This window comes from Xyrauchen texanus, chromosome 32 (genome assembly GCF_025860055.1).
Source record: "Xyrauchen texanus isolate HMW12.3.18 chromosome 32, RBS_HiC_50CHRs, whole genome shotgun sequence".
NCBI lineage: Eukaryota > Metazoa > Chordata > Actinopteri > Cypriniformes > Catostomidae > Xyrauchen > Xyrauchen texanus.
In genome coordinates this window covers 12811424-12831825 of record NC_068307.1, presented here as the reverse complement: position 1 = coordinate 12831825, position 20402 = coordinate 12811424, and the positions used below count along the sequence as shown (strand labels likewise).

At 36.5% G+C, this 20402-nt stretch overlaps 1 protein-coding gene across 3 annotated transcripts in view; it reads right to left on the bottom strand.

Annotated features, from left to right (window-relative positions):
- Window positions 1–3617: 3617 nt before the first annotated feature.
- LOC127625650 (FYVE, RhoGEF and PH domain-containing protein 5-like) overlaps window positions 3618–20402 on the bottom strand; it is a 53650-nt gene continuing 36865 nt past the window's right edge. For 2 of the 3 annotated variants that reach the window (XM_052100955.1, XM_052100956.1), the window contains exons 9-21: window positions 19325–19375; window positions 19084–19142; window positions 18143–18214; window positions 16369–16437; window positions 13063–13146; window positions 12827–12906; window positions 12647–12740; window positions 12117–12254; window positions 11488–11590; window positions 10090–10226; window positions 9413–9541; window positions 7326–7480; window positions 3618–7031 (exon numbers count right to left, since the gene is read on the bottom strand). In XM_052100955.1, coding sequence (XP_051956915.1) covers window positions 6995–7031; window positions 7326–7480; window positions 9413–9541; window positions 10090–10226; window positions 11488–11590; window positions 12117–12254; window positions 12647–12740; window positions 12827–12906; window positions 13063–13146; window positions 16369–16437; window positions 18143–18214; window positions 19084–19142; window positions 19325–19375 — 1208 coding nt within the window. In that variant the 3' untranslated portion in view covers window positions 3618–6994. The remainder of the gene's footprint in view (window positions 7032–7325; window positions 7481–9412; window positions 9542–10089; window positions 10227–11487; window positions 11591–12116; window positions 12255–12646; window positions 12741–12826; window positions 12907–13062; window positions 13147–16368; window positions 16438–18142; window positions 18215–19083; window positions 19143–19324; window positions 19376–20402) is intronic. The other variant, XM_052100957.1, reaches the window with a different exon arrangement.

The window sequence follows — 20402 nt, the reverse complement described above, 5'->3', positions numbered from 1 at the left end:
ACAGTGACCTCATGGATACAGTGATAGCGCTCTGAAACTCTGCCCTCCTACCAGAGATGAATAGCACATATTCATCAAGCCAAGGGCAAGGACAATGGAAAATCCAGGGAAAAAGAGCAAAGGTGCTAATATCCTGGTGTACATTAACCAGCTTGGAGAAAGTGTGACTAAAACCACAGCACCTCTCAATGTTTGTTTACAAAAGACGCTCATTTACCATTCAAATGTATGCATTTCAAACAGGCAAATGTACAAAGGAGCAAAGAACTCAAACTCTCAAGTTCAAAATAATGTGAACTATTCTCTAAGTTCTAGCCAGTAATGGAGGTAAAGCTCATTCATTTTACCACAAAATTCATGTTTGCGGCAGTGGTGGCTTAGTGGTTGAGGCTCAGGGTTACTGACCAGAAGGTCAGGGGTTCAAGCCCTAGCACCACCAAGATGCCACTGTTGGGCCCTTGAGCAAGGCCCTTAACTCCAGGTTGCTCCGGGGAGATTGTCCCTGTAATAAGTGCATTATAAGTCGCTTTGGATAAAAGCGTCTGCCAAATGCATAAATGTAAATGTAAAATGTTTGCTGAGCTTAATGGATCTTATGTTTTTTAATGCCCATAATTCAATAAGTCTTAAGGAGGCATAAGAACAGATGAACACCTTTTTTTTTTTTTTTTTTCAGTTTGAGGTTCACTGTTCTCAGATGTGATTTATTAATATATCCTCTCTGAATTACCATAGAAGTAAACGTATAACCACTTTCTATCAGGTCTCAATGAGACTAGTTACCTTCATGCACCAAAACAAATGTAGTTGATAAAAATGGTTTGTTTGAAAAGATTTGGTTTTCCTCTGGGCATTATTCTCTCTATTTATAGTCTTATCAATGTAGCCTTTTAAAAGTGTATCATTAAGATTTTTAAAGGCAGTCATTGCATGTACTAGTTTGATGGTTAGTACACACACTGAAAAAGGGAAAGCAGCTCTGCTGAAAATACTAAACAAGTACACTTAAAATCAACTTAACACATGAATTGTAGATGTTGAGAACATAATTATGTTGCGTAAAGTCCAAGTGATATTCAATACAGTCATCAAAAAGTGATATGATCACATTGCTATGAAATGTTCAAATGGATTCAGACTTCTAAAGATGGGTGTTCACTCAATGTGATTTTTACTGCTTGCTCAATTAACTAAAATGGGCTAATGCAACACAATTCTTTAGAATTTGGTCTCAACTTAATTTCATTATATACAATCTATGTACACCTGAATAATATTTGGTGGATCAATGTATCGCTGAAACCAGGCAGGGGACTTCCAGTTCTCAGCATGCTTTGTGTGGGGCTGGATAGGGAGAGTACATTTTATAAGTGTTATTTTAATGTAATTCTTCGCAATATTAAACATGTATTAGACTTGTTAGTTTTGGGATTTAGAGGTGTTATTTATTAAAAAAAAAATTTAAGGTTACCATTGTGGAGAAGAGTGGAGATAATGGTTAGATTGAGGTAGGGTACAATATAATAGCAAAATTTATGTGTATTACTTTTTTCATGAAGTAGATAGTGAGATATTATCAGTATAATGACTTACTGGCAAACAGTAAACTCTATGCAACACTTCCCTTGTTATATAGCATAAAAAGATTTACACTGATGAGTCAAAACGTAATGACCACCTGCCTAAAACAGTACCGTACCACCAAGGCATGGACTCTACAAGACCCCTAAATGTGTCCTCTGAGGTGAGGGTTCAGAGATCATGCACATTCAGAAGTGGTTTTCGTCTTGCCCTTTGCTCTTTTTTGACCAGATTCCATGAATCTTTTAACTATATTGTGCTCTGTAGAGGGTGAAATTCCCCAAATCCTTCCAATTTGTCTTTGGTGAACATTTTTCTCGAAGTACTGTATTGTTTGCTGAAGTCTTGAAGGACCTGACTTTTTGAAGGCTCCTTATACAGTATACAGAAATATGGCACAATTGCCTCACCTGTTTAACATCTCTTGTTTCACATCGCCTTGTTATTTCAACTTTTCAAATTGTTATTAGTCTTAAATGGCCCCATCTCAACTTTTTTGGAACGTGTTACAATCATCTGATTTGAAATTACTGTACTTTAAAAAAAATAAATATCACAAGGTAAATCATTATTGTACTATCAGAGAGGCACCTTCCTTCCATACTTTTTTCAGCATTCATACTCAATGCCATTATGAGCCTATAATTCATCCACTTGTACAGCTGCTTCTTCAGGTTCTTTGACAGAATTACTGTCCTTGGAAGGTCCATATGGATTTTTTCCCTTGTCATAATCGCCTTTGGCTTGCTTAGGGGCTTTTAAGACATTAGGCATGATTTTTCTATAAAACATATGCTAACAGAATCTGAATTTCAAGCAATTAAATGCTTAGAATTGATCAATTACTCTTGTTTCTGGGTTAGGGGAACTCAAGGGAGTGTGGCAAGTGGAACAGTCCCCTTTTCTCTCACTTTCCTTGATTAACATCTTTCTTCTCTTTCTTGCCATATCACATCTATAGTCATCTTCCTCTTTTCAGACTTCTGTTCTATTCTTTGCTTTCAATCTTGTTTTATATCAGTCCCTCAGTCGTATACTTTCTGCCCTGACTAACCTAGTAAAGCAAAGTCTAATAAAGTCTCTAAAGCAGACTAGAGACTATTAATGTGAGGGATTGTTTGGACTGAAACAGCTTTTTGTTTTCTCTAATATGACATCAGTATTGTGTTTTTGCCCAACAGTATGGTGATTAGGGATTATATTTAATATGGAAAACTGATCTCAGATCGGTGTGGAAAAACTGTTTCCACCTAGCCTCATGCAGGGGGCCTACAATAGAACAGTGGACCTCTGCATCATTAATATTTCAAAGGATGAAAAGAAATAGGATGAAATGTTTGTGCTCTTTCTTTTTTCTATTAGATCAATTATTTAGGCATTCTGCTGCCTAATCAACCTCTCATTAGCTGTTGGCCGAAGTGCCATGGACCACTTTGATAAAGCTAATTATCTTAACCTAGTTATATCGCATTACTAGGTCGCAGTTTGATAATAGAGCTCACACACAGGAAGATTGCTGAGATAATGGTGCTCTCTTACTTCTAGAGGGATAAACATTTGACTTATAAGACTTGAACAACCATTGTGCGTAATTACAGTCAGGCTGTATTAGTTTGTTGCCAAGCTTGGAAGTCCGTCATTTATACTAAAGCAAAATAAGATATATAAAAAAACCACACAGTAATGTGTAAACTGTGTGTAACATGTTGAATAATTGATCAAATATGCTAACTAGAGAAATGAATGCCAAATTTGTTCTATTTATCAAGATTTAAGTGGTTCAAAACAAATGTAGACTGTCCAGACTATTGTTTGTATCAGGTAAGAAAACATGTTCTTTCTCTTTATACATAATTTGTTTAATACTTATCTACTCCACTCCTGTTTTTGAACCTCACAGAATGAAAGAGATAAGGCTCTTTGCTTAAGAGTGTGCTGCCCTCTACAGGCTGGATCTTAATAGTAGAACATATTGTTTAAAGTTTGAAATAAGATACTTACAAGATAGAAAGTTATATCTTTATATTTTGCTCAAACAGACATTCTGTCTAGCACCCATAACCTACACTGAAAGAAAGAAATTGTCGGACATTGCTTCATAAAAATGAGTTTCTTTGATACAACATTAAAATGATAGCTCTACTTAAATACTTTGTGTAACAAAACATAAATTACTATTTTAGTACTGTATGACAAGGTGCTGCAGATAGTTTACAGATCCTGCAATATTTGCTAGAGAAACATCAATACACACTGATTTAACAGTAGTAATGTGCAACACCTACCTAACCATTAGCTCTACTCTTCTCCACAATGGTAACCTCTAAAAACAATCAACATGACAACTCTTCTAAATCCCAACACAACAGAACATTAAACACTAACAAGTCTCCTACTTGTTTAATTTTGCATAGAAATACATAAAAAACCACTTCACTCCTCCAATCCATTCCCATGCAAAGCATGCTGAGAACTGAACATCCTCTGCCCAGGTTCAGCGATACGTTGATGCAACAAATATTATTCACATAGTCTTAACACAATTGGATTAAGTGAACATTCGAACACAATGAAATTAAATTGAGACCAAATGCTAAGGAATTGTGTTGCATTAGATCATTTTAAGTTAATTGAGCAAGCAGTAAAAATCATATATATATATATATATATATATATATATATATATATATATATATATACATATACAGTACTGTGCATAGTGAGGATGTCTTAAAAAATAATGACAAATAGTTTTCACTCATCACTTGATGTCTTACAAAGTCCAGTAAACATTAAAAGCTAAATCAATATTTCGTGTGACAACCTTTGCCTTTAAAACAGCACAAATTCTCCTAGGTACACCTGGACACGGTTTTTCTTGGTTGTTGGATGTTAAAAGCTTCTTGGAGAATTCACCACAGTTCTTCTATCTATTTTGTCTCAATTGCTTCTGTCTCTTCATGTAATCTCAGACCAACACAATGTACAGTGGGGGCTTTCTGGAGGCCAAGACATCTGTTGCAGGGCTCCCTGTTCTTCAATTCTAATCTTTTCTATTTGCAAAAGTAATGTTTGTGAGTCTAATATTTATATTTCCTATTGACACATGAAAGCTGAAGATAAAAATAACCATCTTAAGATAAATGCTTTTGTGAGACATCTTATGTGCCTAAGACTTTTGCACAGTACTGTGTGTATATATATATATATATATATATACACATAGTTTAATAAGTATTAAAAATTCTGCTTTTATGAGGAAGGGAAAAAAAAAAACACTGACTGCTTCCGTTTACAAAAATGAAAAAAAGATAAGATGCATTTTCCTCCCTTTAATTATGTACATTTATATGTTTTGATCCTTCTGTATGCAGAGTTTTATATAATTTCCATAATGCAAGTAAAAGGGATGAAAGTCCACAAATAAAACATCCTCTCTAAGCCAAGGGGGTGTGCTTTTGAGTATCAGATACAAATATGTGAATATGAATACTGGCACTTGACATGAAACATGAGTTTTACAGAAAACTGTTTAAAAAAACAAAACTATCAAAGACATTTTAAAGAAACATCATGATGTAAAAAGACAAATCTCTGGTAATTGCCATTTAAAGACAATCTACTTTAGGAAAATGAACAGTACAATGCTACAACGTACAACAGTACAACATAGACCCTACAAGCCATTGACAAACACTTGATACTGTATCTCGTCGTTCTTTCCAGTGTGATGATTATATACAACCAGGATAATTCCTGAGCATATGAGGGCCCTAAGCGAAAAACCTACTTGAAGGGACCCCCGACCCCCCCGGATTAAGGCCCACTCATGAATGGTCTCAACCTTGCTTTGCGGCACCCTCTGGTGGCTCTGGGGCCCTAAGCGACCGCTTATAGCTAGCAATGTCCCTGTTTACAACACAATACTTTCGACAATGCAGTTATAATCCCTCAAGATAATCAAATTCAGTACATAACACTGCAACATTAAGTTCTCAGTTTTGTTTGTTTTTACTGGCATTCATGTAGATACCACTGGTTTAAGATACCCTGATAAAGGCTTCTCCTATCTGAGCTCATTTTCCGGGCCACAGAATTTCTTTCATAATTTAAATAACTGGTATCAGTTTGGTCGAAAAGTAGCACGATGTTCTGCATTACTGAGGTTCAAAATAGATAAAAGGCCATTTTGAAAAGGTCTACATTGTGGATAAAGTATATGGCACTTTCTCATTTTTAATAAAACTTTAAACCAATGATGTTCAAAAAATGCATACTGATTTGCATCAAGGTTTTACTGAATGTGGTCTACAAATACACATGCCAAAAAGAAATGATGCTGGTACATCTCTAGGCATAAAAATACAACTACCCTCACAAATATTACCATGGTAACCATAGCCAAAATACAGCAGTACTACTTATTGTAAAATCGCAATAAACGCATGGGATAGCATTAAAAAGGTGTAAGAAGGTTTTAGAATCATTGTCATTTTATTTAGTTATTTATTTTTGACAGTAATGGCTAATTGCCACAAAGTTACCACAGTTTTGGTTGCCATGGTATTTTTGAAAGGGTACAGTGTCAGCTGGAGCACCACTGTAAAATAACTAAGATCCAATAACAAGGATGACTTAAAATAGCCACAAATTAAATATATTACACTGTGAAATGTTTGACTATTTTGTGTGAATTATACAGCTTGCCTCAGTTGGGCACTACAATTTTGTATTAAATCCATATTGAACATGTAAATATATCACACTGTGCCATTGCATATTAAACATGGACTCTTGATATCTGAGGTGGTAGGATGCCATGCTAAATATTTTACACTGTCTATAACAAACCTGTGTAGGTTTATCATATTCATCCAAACTATAACAAATGTCTTGTACTTAAGTTAATTTTAAATGTACATAATTCACTGCATCAGTGTATAAAATGACTGCACTGAATGTTATCTGCATATAGAAAGATTAACATTCTCTTTTATTGTCCACACAGATGAGCAGTCTTAGCACTATCATTCACAGCACATGAGCAGACTGTAACATCACTCTGCAACTGAACTGTCTACATTTGGCACTTTTTCAATTAGTCTATAAAGTCAGGTAGGTGAGGCATACATGGACTCCTCTTGGCACAGCTCACAAGTGAAAAAAATCACCAAGCATGACATGCCTGGTGTGACACTATGCACATTTAAGGACTTATTCCTTAAATTCAGCAGCCAAAAAGAATATTAAGATAAAAACAAAAGGTATCCATGGTGTTGTTCTGCTGGTTTCTCAGGCACAGGCAACTGTGATGTCATAGGTTTAAGCCCATAATGGGTTTAGCTGTCTGTAACTGCAGGAGAGATGAGAACCTTGCCCAAGTCATGTTGTCATCAGGGCAAATAGGTGGATACTATAACACGGTGGCCTCTTCCATTGCATTTACCCACCTGCAAAACAAGGTTAACATTTTCTGGAGATTTAATTTTGAATAAACAATATATTATCATGACAAAATAAAAATAAAAAAAATATGCTTTAGAACACCCAAAGCTACCTACAGAAAAAGTGTGTGTGTGTGTGTCTTTGATCAGAAAAGGCACACAGAACCAGCAAAGTTTAAAAACTTGTTTTAGCATAGTGCCTAATTGACAAGTGAGTAGACAGCCCTATGCTGCTGTAAATGTGCCCTTGTTCTGAGTTGTGTTTGCATGGCTCCATGTGCATCTGCTTGTGTGTCATACCTGCGAGCAGTATGCTGGTCATCTGCTCTGAAGGTGTAATAGAGGGTTTTTTTATGGTAAAGCTGGAAAACACTGTCTGTATCTTCTTCCTCTGATTGATCCGACAGCTTTACAGTAAAACCCTGAAGAGGAAGACTTTCAGATGCCACCTTATCCTGCAGACAAAAATAAATAAATAAATACAAATTTAAATAAAAAAAAAAAAGAGAGATATCAAATGTGCACAATACAAGGCAATCCCAATGTGAAAAAAAAAAGTTTCACCCTTCACCCGGGACCTCATCCATTTTTTTGAGTTGTGCCAACACCTCTTTAGTATTCCTCAATATCTCTCTTATAAATATTGTAAAAAAAAAAAATGTTTTGGTTTATAATGGTTTAAGTACCAAAAGTATATAAGGTTATTAGAGACCCTAGATATGTAAGAGTGCCAGATTCAAAAAAAATTATGATTATTTCATATCTATATAAGTTTACTATCACAGGGTATCTATTTATTTGTTTTATTACAAGAGAAATTATTAATATATTCATACAAATATATACTACTCTATATCATGTTTATTTTCTGTGCAACAAAGAATTATTAACCATGTTGATTTATCTGTATCCCTATACATGTACACGTTCATATTATACATGTTATTTGTTACTCATGGTGGCGCTGCTGTTTCAGTGATTGACTTGAGTTACATTTAACATTGTTATTTGATGCAGAAACAACATGGAAGTAAACTATAGCAAGTGTAACACATGAACAGTATAATATGACTATTGTCATTTGTGTGTACCACTGAAATAATGTTTGGATTTATTTAGTGCCTGACAAAATACTTATGTGTAACTTAAGTGTTTGAAAGCCAGTTGCGTCTCATGAAATTTCAGTGTGAAGGTAATTAATCCTGTTCTAGATTTGTCCTGATTTGTTGCTTTCCTTTTTGATATATGAAAAATAAAACATCAAAATATGTAAAAATATATTTTACTCTATTATTTTCTAACAGTCTTGAAAATATTTAGAAAATTGTACACTATCTAGGCATTTTATAGATCCATTCATGATAGATATACGTGCGGGGTCTTTAAAGATCCCAATATGTAATGGTGCGTTCAGACCAGAGGCGTCGAGAGCGTCAAATGGGCGGTGTGGGTGTCAGAGGAAAGTTCAAGTGCGGGCAACTTTATGGTAATGAGCTTTGACGCGGTTCGGTGGCAACCTATTGGAATATAGAAGTGCTCCGCTTCACAACAGTGTAAACTTTGGTTCCCACCAAACATTAGTTCCGAAGACAAAATGGAGGGGAAACCAATTATTGCCGTAGTGGGTTTTCCCATAATATATGTTCTGTCCCTTTTTGCTTACAGGGATATACATATTTTTTTTTTTTTTTAAATGATGCGTGGACAAAGGTGTCTGAAATTGTTGGTGTGCCAGGTGAGTTGATGAAGTGGATATTATGGTTTATATAATATTACATAATAATATATTAAAATATTTAATGTGTATATACGCTACTTGTGATATGTCGGAAAAAATATACCGGTCAACATGTCTAGATGTTTTGCGGCCCCTTTAAATATAGTTCACAAAACCAAGCATTCTGAATGAACTTTGCCACCAATTTCAACCACGTCAGAGCGTCCATGAATCTTCCATAGTATTGTTGGCATGGCAGCCAGAGCGAATTTTGACGCTCTCGCCACATCTGGTCTGAACGCACTGTAAGAATGTTTGGTAAAATTTCTATGCATTTAAGGGTTAAATAAGCTGAAGTACTGTACAACTTAATTTTTTTATGGTCAGGTATTTTCAAGCCTTTTCACCACAGATTTTCCATTACTTTGCCAGTCGTTTGTGATTATACTGTATATATAATCACATATATAATATATATATTTTTATAGAGATCGTACTCTCAAATATCAATTTCTTGAAAATGTTACATTTACTATAGAAATTTCCATGAATGTCCTACCCAGTATGGTACCAATAGGAGTAATGCAATGTATTCTACATTATGGTGTGTGTGTGTATAAGCGAGTGTGCTTAATCTAGTGCTGGTGTGGGAGACTCTGGGCCCCCTCACCTCTCGTGCTTTAAAGGTGTAGAGCACCTTGTCTTTGAGCAGGAACCACAGCCTCTTCCACTTCCTTTTGCTTTTTTTGCGTCTCTGCAGACTGCCGCTCATAGTGGACCCTTCTACACCAACAGACACCTGCACACAAGAATACATTTTTAGAGACATAAAGTGTATTTATATTTTAGGAATGGACAGAGTCAAGGTAGGACAAAGCACAAGTACCAGACATAGAAAGCATAGTTATGAATCAATGTCATCCAGTAGAAGTGAAGTGCATGCCGATTCAATCACTGTTAATAGTAGCCATGATTTGTTGTGTGAATAGATGATTGTGATTAATAATACTTACATTCTCAGTAACTTAACAGAGCCTACATGCATGTGAACCACATTTTCTGTGCGTATAAAAGAAGTTTGTCCCGTTTAACAAGGATGCAGGTAATGGCCAAAATAATGTAAATCCATATTTCTATTCTTCTAATCCATTGCATACAGACCATTTACACTACCAACTTCTGATGAATGTGCTGTATTTGTTTATAATGCTGGTGCTTGACAGGGAATGGACTGTATAGGATAGAGATGGTGCCGGAGAAGAATTTCCCTTAACTCGATTAGCGCCTTGTGCACATGATTTCGTGTGCTCTTAAAATAGGGCCCTGTATGTGTGTGAGTGCCTGTACCTGTGTGAGAGGTGATGTGCTCTTTCTGTTTCTCCATAGGCTAGGGGGCTGTAGACTTTGGAACACAGCAGAGAGAGGCCTGCTGCCCTGGTGTGTGCGAGGACTAGTGCTCCCACATGTTCCAAGAAAATTACCACCTACATGCAAACAGAGACATCAACACTGACATTACCCAGGCAGCAGTAAATTTAATTTATTTATTTTTTTTAAATGGAACTTGCAATTTTTGTTGATCTTTGTAGAGAAAGAGAAAATAAACAGTACAGAGAACAAGTCACAGATAATAGCTTCAAAAAGGGGGGGTTGGACTTAGACCTACTGAATGCAACAGGAGACCCCCTGGAAGCTAATTTGGGTATTCTTGGGGGTCTCGTTTAAAATCATGTGATTTTACAATACAATTTTGCAATTAAAATGTTTTTTGCTATAGTAATGAATGAATTTATTAAATGTGAAATCAAAATGTTTAATTTTGTTTGCTTTGATTTGATTTTATAAATCCTGATCGGATTTGGAGCTGATCAAGATCGGAGTAGCAGCGCTGCTCTCTTTGTCTCTCTCTCTCCCTCTCTCTCTCTCTTTCTCTTTCACGCTCACTCATACACACAGGATGTTTAACACATAATTTGCACTCTTTGTATGGTGGAATTTTATAATCATCGAAGCTCAACAAGAAAAGTATCATCCAAAAATCCTACAAGGGGCATGAAACGTGATCACCAGCAAAGTAGTAGACCAACTGTAATCAGCAGCATCTCAACATTTTATAAAGCTGTCGAACACATGTGCATGTGCGAGACAAACAGTGTGTCCCGAAAATGATAGAATTTCTGTTTTTAACAAAGTGTCTCAAATTTCAGTGTGTACATTGTGTGAAAGTTCACAAAGAGTATGGAGAAAAGTGCAAAACCTGTCATCTTTCCATTATTTATTTTTTTGCTCCAAAACAGCATGAAATGTTTTTCTGCATCATTTTTACCATTTCCCAAAACATTGCTTTTCCTTCATTCACAAGTTGTGTCTAAAGGAAAAATACCTTAAAATTTATTTTATATTATATTATATATGAAATTATAGTTATAATTATTATAATATAACGTCTTTATAAATATATTTTATTGCCTGTGTTTCCAAAATCTGTTACTAGTGTCCATGTCCGTCCAACCCCCACATAGAGGGAAAAAAACGGAGACCCCCTGAATGTCAATATGTAATTCGCACCCTGGTTCACAACAATCAGCATCCAATGAAAGTGAACAGTCCAAATTAAAAAATTTTGTACCATTCATAACCCTAAATTTAGTTTAAAACAGAAGACTTCCTAAAGTATTCCTATTAAGTGTGTTTCCAGGAAAATGTTTCTAACATCTGTATAAAATAGTTTTCACTCAGACTTGCTTCTCTTTCTGAGCTCAGCATAGCAGTGGTCGCACACTTTAGCCATCCTGTCCTTCAGATACTTCAGTGGATACCTGTTCCGTGAGCAGGAACGACACACTACCTAAGAATGAAAGGAATAATAAAAATGAATGGAAAGAAAGTAGAGATGAGTAAAAATGATTAGTGGTTGATTGATATGGAATTTTCAAAGACTAATACCAGTATCAAGAGAGGGCTTGTATCTATATATATAATGCTGATATTAATGATATAATACAATTTACTGAGTGAATGAGATGAATGCAAAATTGCTGAAATTACTGAACAAAACATTTACTCAAAATTCTATCAAATATAATGGAAAACTGTGCAATCTAACAAAATTGTTATAATAATTTTCTCAGGTGATTGTTCAAATAAAATGTTAAATATATTATATTTTCTTTCGAAACATATAAATACATCAATGTTATACTGTAAACTTTTAAGTGTGGCTCAAATGTCCAAATACTTTTTCGGGCCACTAAAGCCTACTTCTGATTACTTCTATGTAAATCTATACATATTGCTATTGTATATCTCTGAAGATGTAATAGTTTGTTGACAATAGAATATCAAAAATGATTCTACTAGTGGCAGTGTTGTACCTTTCCACATGCATTGCAGTGATGACGTCGCAGCGTAAGGCTAAAATCAGATGTGCAGTTCATGCACATCATCACATGTGATACAGGAACCAGCACAGGTGCAGCCTCTCCTAAAGACATCCACAATTTTTCTCTCGCCTGTGAACAAACACATAAAACAGTAATGTCATTTGACACAAAATATCATATCCATATTAAATTGTTTAACAGCCTTAATTTCTAATATTTATTATTGTATTCCAGCTTAATATGCAGAGTCAACTATAAGTGAGCTATTTGCTCAAACAATGGCATGAGTTTGTGGTGGAATTATCCGTTTGTATGACCAATGGTAGATATTGGAATTTTTAAATCTGATTTAAAACAGTGATTATTCTTGTAATTGCGTTTGGTGCTGCTAGTGGCCCAGAATTTACACACTTCAACTTTAACTGTATTATATTAAATCTTTGTACACTAATCTTTGAACTTAAAACTGTAGGGAAATGGTTATACGTACAGTAAATGCATCTAGAGGCAAAATAACACACCTCACTAGAACAGCTGAAGGTGTTAAGACCTGCGGCGTGATCTGCTATAGCCCGGCTCAGTGTGTGGAACCAATCTTCTCGCTCTCCTAAAGAACTATCAGAGACAGAGAGAGATAGAGTGCATAAAAAGTGACTATTTTACACTAGTACAATGCAAATCCTTATTGAAATTCCCTTTACCTTGCTGAAAGGGTGATGGTAACATCATTGACTTCTATCCTGAGCGTGTTGAGCACATTGTCTATGACAGGTTTACTGACCTGTAGATACACAGCAACACAGCAACAATTTCAGTCCAAAACACAGTTCAGCACACGGGTTTATGATAATACAATATCAAACACACCAAATCTAAAAGAAACAACCAACCGTGCTAACTACATTTGATCACCTGAGACTTGGCACTACTGTTTTACCTTCATCCCACTTAGAGTGAGTGTGTTCTTCAATCGGTATTTGCCATCCTGCTGTGGGTATGTGTACAGCATTACGTCATTCATCTGAAACACAAACACACATACTCAAATGAGATCTATGTGCAGTAATTATGCACAATTCTAAATAAACAAGTGTAATATGTAGTGTATATACAGTATTAATGCACAAAGTTGCTACTGTTGGTCTCAGAACACACTTGCCCAAGATTAAATCACTATAGACTATGAGCTCTTGTGGCTTACCACTTTAATTAACTTCTAGATTCATCAGTATAATGTAATGTATGTTATGTCCTTTTCAGTAATGTTTATGACCACCACAAGAGGGGGGAAAAGGCTTTAAATAGCTTTCACCCCAATCTTTTCTATTCCTGTCCATCTCAATACACCCGAACTTAGAATGTACAGTCCAATTCTCAAGAAAGCCATTCACATGTTATATATAGTGGGGTGTGCTTGATAAAAACAGCGTATGGGTTATTTTCTTTGCTCCAGTACTGACAATGATGTAGTGATGTGCTAAGAACACAAACTCACGCCCACAAACAGGCTAGCCACACACTTCAAACCATTGTGTTTGCTCGACAGATATAGCTCCAAACAAAAGTGGTGACATAATCAGACATGCAATGTGTGTGCCCCAAACATCCGCAGTTCACAGGCAGGGTCCAGGAATTCATTCCGAAACACTGAGAAAGTTTTTGGGTGGAGGAAGCAGGACAGAGACAACAAAAACATCAACAATAACCTCAACAACTGTGAAACAGCTGAGAATGTGATGAAAAACAACAGTACTGCCATTAACTATAATGCTAACAATTCTCCTATTGTGTGTATCCCTGGAGAGTGGACCTCTGTGACAAAACTTGGAGAGAAAAAACAACAACTTAGAAGTCCTACCTATGAGTTCCATAGGGCTTTGACATGTTTAATATAACCACAAAAACAAGACACTAATAAAACTGCACCACAACTCTTACAGTACTACTGTAGACATATAATGGTAAGAGTTAAAGGGTTAGTTAGCCCAAAAATGAAAATTCTGACATCACTTACTCACCCTAAAGTCATTCCAAACCCATAAAAACAACCAGGCCTCATGATAAGTTTTAATAACAGTACAATATGGCGAAATCGTGAACAATAATAAAGAGAAAAATAAATGAGAGAACAATGTTTTTAAGATTTTTTTCAACGTTTAACCTAAACATAACCATACATTTACTCAAACATAATTTTTTTATAGGCAAATCACTGTTGTGTACACGTAGGGCTGTATTAAGGTACCGCAAGGCCCTGGGGTAAACCAATCTGCAGCGCCCTTGTCAGTCGGGGAGGAACAGTAATACTCTATGATGATGTGCTACACAGACGGTTTCACTGTTGTACACCATCTACGTGTTCAAATTCCAATGGAAAGTGATCATCCCTATGTCCTATTCCCTCTGAAGGACAGAGCTGTTGATATGGGCACTATGAAGGGAATATGACATTACTGTATGAATGTACACTTCACTAATAGTCTTGTGGAAGGGGGATTGGTGAAATATTTATTTTCTTACTTTAGTTTGAAACGCCCCTTTAGTGTCGTCCCCATCCCGCAGTGTCCTTCATATAAACGCCCTATATTACCATCTCCCGCTGAATACGTTTACATATGCTCATCCTGTGAATGCGGTTGGGGGAGAAACGGGTGCCGTGGACACAGAGTTTTGAGGCTCTCCTCCAGGCCCAAGCAGAGGGCCAGCGGGCATTGCGGAGCATGTTACCCTAGGAAGGGGCGTCCACTTCGGCCCCAGCAGCAGTGGGCCCATACGTGATGGTTGCCAAGATGGGGGCTCAGGACGACATGGAAGCATTCCTGGACCGTGGAACACACAGCCAAAGCCTAGATATGGCCACGTACACAGTGGGCAGTCTATCTCCTGCTGCTGTCCGAGGAGGCACAATTCACGGCCCAACAGCTACACTGCCTTAAGGAAAGCCATCTTGCAATGGGTCAGCGAAGCCTGACAGTGGTGGGTGCTAGCTGATGAGGAAGGCGACGCCAATGACGTCATCAACCTCGTCGTGATGGAACAGTTCATCTCCTGGTTGCCGAGGCCTACGGCGGATTGGGTCCAGCGCCACTTGATGAAGCAGTCATCGTTACCAGGGAGTCATCGTTATTTTCATGTGCAGTATTCAATAAAACAGGCAGAGAGAGAGATGTGTTTGCAAGAGAGAACAATTTATTTCTATACCCATAGGAAAGAAAACTTCTTTCTTCTCATGATATGACATTCTCATGACACATGTATTCAGAAATACTACTCGAGTGAAAAATAACTAAGTGTTACTTCAGCGATGACACAACTGAATCATCCGTTCAGTCAAATGTTTTAGTGTTGCTTTTCAGATGTAGTCCCTCAGTGCTGTTAATCTGTTGTACTCTAGGCCTAGTCCTCAGTGTGTCAGTACAGTCCGTGCACAGGAAGTTGCCATACAATGACCTACAGCAGACATCCTGAGGGGAAGTAGGACCCTCGAAAACAAGAGCAGCAAAGAGAGGGCTGGGAGTGGCCTTGTTGTACAGCTATATAGACTGCAGTGTCTGGAGCAATTCAGTCACACATACACTTAAGACACATGTATCCAAGCTTGCTTACTGCCAAGGAACTTTAAAAGGATTGTTTTGGAAGTAATAACTAATAACTAAATAAGTCCAGAAACATACCCCATGCAAGTATGCAAATGCAGACACGAATGCTTGGCCAATGCATTGCAAATATCTGGTCCCATTGTACATATTTAACATATGTTAACATAAACCTCAGTACTCAAGGGGGTGATAGACTTACCTTAAAACGTCTGTGTCATTAAACTGGATGTGTTACAGTATAACCCAGGAAGCAAGCAAGAAACGATGACAATTTAGCTCATTTTAACTAACGTGCTCCGTAAAATTCTCTTCAAACATACTCTACTATGACAGCACTTGACCTGAGAGAAAACTGACTGTAAAAAATGTATCGCTAATATTATGATTGCATTGAATTCTGACATATCATAATGCAACAAAGCATCAAATCAAACCTGTGCAGTTATTATGAATCTAAGAATATAAATAGATTATAACTGAAAGATGAGTCATTGCCTCAGTCTGCCAAATGGTCTAATCAATACTATTTTAACTCTCATATACATTTATTTAGAGAGGGCACAATCAGAGTCAGGTGAGCTTCGAACAGCCATGAAGCAACCCGTTTGAGGGGATGAAAAAAGAAGAGAAGCATGACAAGATACCAGGAAGAGGTGTCTGGGCTGCCGGCTTTTATGAGAGACCTTCATCAGAGTGCCCTCCTTGACAAAAACCTGAAAAACACAGAAGTACAAGTGAGGTACGGGTGTGGGTGTTTTTTCATTTGACCCTTTGATGTCTACTAACAGTTACTAATCTTTCAGGTTTTTCAGGCAGTAAAAACAACAGTAAACATACATACTGTAACTTTGGATTGAGTGTAAATACAGGCTCTGTTCCAAAATTCTAAGGGGCCATTCAGACCGAAAACCGTTTTACGTTAAAAAGGTAAAGATGTATTAAAGATGCAATGCAACCAATGGAACAGAATCCAGTTGCATCAAGATGTGTTTTTAAAGGGAAAACAAAAAGTGAGCTCTGCGCACTTTGCTAATATTATTACTATTTGTGCCATCAACTGGTGAGATTCGATTCACCCTGATACATAACTGTTCAAGGAAGACAATACGTCCAAAAATTCTAAATCCTCAGGCTCTGGAGATATTAAAAGACACTTATGTGCTCAGGCTGATTCCCCCGGAGCAACAGACCGAAAGCCCTGGACACAATGTGTTACAGTTATGACATTTAAAACAGTTTGGTGTTATGAAAAGCATTGTCCTATGTGCATTTCCAGTTTAATTGTATCTGAATTGATTATGTTATAAATATAACAGACACATGTATAGGTAATTGGATAAATAAATGAGCAAAGACCATGCTCTCCACCTTCATCGCTACTTGACTTTGCCGAAATTAAGCCGTTGTCATGTCTAGATGTGTTTTTGTTCATGTTTTGTTTTCATGTCTTTTATTTTGATGTTCATGTATTATGTTTCATGTCACTTGGTTCCCTTGTCATGTGATTTCATGTTTCCCTCCATGTTGATGTGTCTTGTTTTCATTGGTTTATTGTTACTCATTATCAGTTCTAGTTTGTCATTGGTTTAAGGTTATTAGTCTTGTTATCTTGTTTATAGTTCTGTCTGTTTATTGGTTTTCTTGTTATTGTTTCACCCAATTTCTGTGTATTTAAGCCCTCATGTTTGCTATTGTCTCTTGTCAAGTATTGTTAATGTAACCTTGTTTGCGAAGTCTAGTTTTAAGTCAAGTTTATGTTCATGTATATTGTTTTTGTTTAGTTCATCTCTAGTTAGGGTTTTGGATTTCACATATGTAAATAAACTGCACTTGGGTTCTTCATCTTCATGTCTTCGTCATTGCCAATGCCAGCACAATATTACAGCCGTGTCACTTAAAAGATAAAAATTTGTTGAAAGAAAAAAATACATTTTGACTCTGACAATTAAACAGCAGTATCACCTTTTCAAGAGTTATAAATAGAAACACAATTTCACAGACTTTTGCTGCATCTCTCAGTGCAGCACAATAAAGAAATATGGAATTTTGGTCACAAACTTTGCGGCGTGGTCATTCAGTGATGTCACATGAAACAGGTAAATACAGTAATGATAATTGATTTAATATAAAAAATTATTCATAAAAATAATTGAATCTGATTAAATGTGAACAATTTTACCCACTGTTTGTGAATGAGATATATTTTAAAGCTTATTAAAGTATTGTGTTGTTAGCTTAGCAACATGCTAATGGCAAACTTTATTGAAATAAACAGGGAGTCAAGTCTCCCATGCGCTTAATTTTTATTTCTTATTGCGAGTGGCTGCATATGCAGAGCATTCTAATTCAGTCACTAATGACAGAAGGCAGCTCACTAGGTTTTTGGAACAGAGCCCCAAAGTATGTAGCTGAGTGTACCCTTCCTGGTTGAAGAAGGTCTCTTTTGCCTCTCACGCTGTAGTCAATGTGAACCAATCGAAGCAAGTTCTCCTGTGATTTCAAGGGAGAATAAGAGACAGGGAGGGACACAGAGCGGAAGACCAAAAGAGAATTAGACAATTGGAATGTCTTTCTTTGTGTTTGTTAGATCTATTTGGTTTCTCTGTCAAAATATCAGATTTATTTTTTATATTGAAAATCAGTCAACACTTTGCCTTTTTATCTCTTCTAACAGCAAAGAAACAGAGGCAGGGAAGAGCAGAAGCTCCTAATCATAATAAATTAGTAAAGATATATGCATGTAAATGAATAAGAAAACAATATGAAAGAAATATAGAATTAACACAGATGTACATTTGATCTCGCGAAACTACACACACAGGTTGCCTTTGAAACTCAAAAAGTGAAGAGGGAAATAGAAGAGCTTTTTAGAAATTAATAGTGGTAGGGATTCTGTATGTGTGCATGTGTGTGTGTGTGGGCAGGTTTAAGTGGTTTATAAGGACTTTTTTTTTAGGTTACAGACTGGTGTATTATGCTATAAATGTGGTTTAGTGTCCTCATAATTCAATTTGCTTAAAAAACGCTAAAACAATTTGCTAAACAACGTTTTATTGAAAATGTAAAAATGCAGAAAGTTTTTTGTGAGGATTAGGTTTAGGGGTAGGGTTAGGGGAAAGAATCTATAGTTTGTGCATTATAAAAAGCATTATGTCTATGGAGAGTTCTCATAATGATAGCTGCACCAACATGTGTGTGTGGTGTTTGGGGATGCCTCTGTGTTTCACTAATTTAGACTGCCTTTTTCACACTGCTTTCTTTGTTTCTGGACACTTGGGACACTTTGTTGACAATTTCTCCAAGCCCCTTTTTCATTGTGCATGAACAATTAAAGTCACTCTCTTAAACACAGAACTCACCCCATGTTTTAGATTGTCATTAACCTGGTCTGCAACCTCTGACACGATTACCAGGGCAGCTGTTAATAAAAAGTAACAATCACAAGCATAATTAGAGTTTTCACAGTTGAAAAATGCTAAAGGTAAATCATTGTGTACGTGCACTTGTGTTTGATTGTGTGTGTGTGTGTGTGTGTGTGTGTGTGTGTGTGTGTAAGAAAGGGAGGCTATTTATGAAAGGTGAGTGGGGAAACAACAATACCTTGCGTGTCTTCATACTCTTTCGAATCGGGGGAGAGGTTATTTAAGTAATCTGGAAAGAAAGAGATGGAAAGGAAAATAAGATACCATATTATGGAACAACAGAACCATGACATATTCTCTGTGCATCTAATTTATAGGCTGTCTTATGTTTTATGTACACATCTCGTACACACACCCTCAAGTAGTGCTGGGTATTTATACAGATTTCAGAAATTGATTCCCAAGCTTTCCATTCAAATTTCGATTATATTTTGATTCATATGGGGATATTTAAGTTATAATGTCCATTTTGCATACATATGAAAGAAATTGTCTCATAATTAATGTTGTTAATTATACAGGTGACCTTCCAACTATGTATATTACGAAAATATACATTTTACAAATTATATTTTAGCATTAGGTTTTTTATCATATTGGGTCACAATTTAGCTTTTTTAAAAAAAAATTATAATCCATGTATTCCACAAATAAATATGATGTCTTGAAACTGTATATACAGTATATATACATACATACACTCAATGAGCACTTTATTAGGAACACCTTTACTCCTACTTATTGATGTGATTATCTAATCAGCCAATCGTGTTGCTTAAATGCACTGCAAAAAATCATGGAGATACGGGTCAGGAGCTTCAGTTAATGTTCACATCAACCATCATAATAGGGAAATATTTTGATCTCAGTGATTTCGATCATGGCATGAATGGCTGGTTTGAATATGTCTGTAACTTCTGATCTCCAGCGATTTTCACACACAGACTCTAGAGTTTAATCAGAATGGTGCCAACAAAAAAAAATCCAGTGAGCAACATTTCTGCAGATGAAAAAGCCTTATTGATGAGAGAGGTCCACAGAGAACGTCATGGTTACTGTTATAACCTCTGTTATTCTGAGCGAATGCCAGACAGGTTTTCACAGAGGAGCCGAGGACACGGTTATGAGCTTGCTTTTTTTCTCAGTTGACCTGAAGCCCTAAGCGGCTGAGGTGCGCAAGCACCTGGTCCCTGTGGGCACATACTAACTCTCGAGAGTGTGCTAGGACGAGCCATTCGTCGAGGTAGTGGAGTATG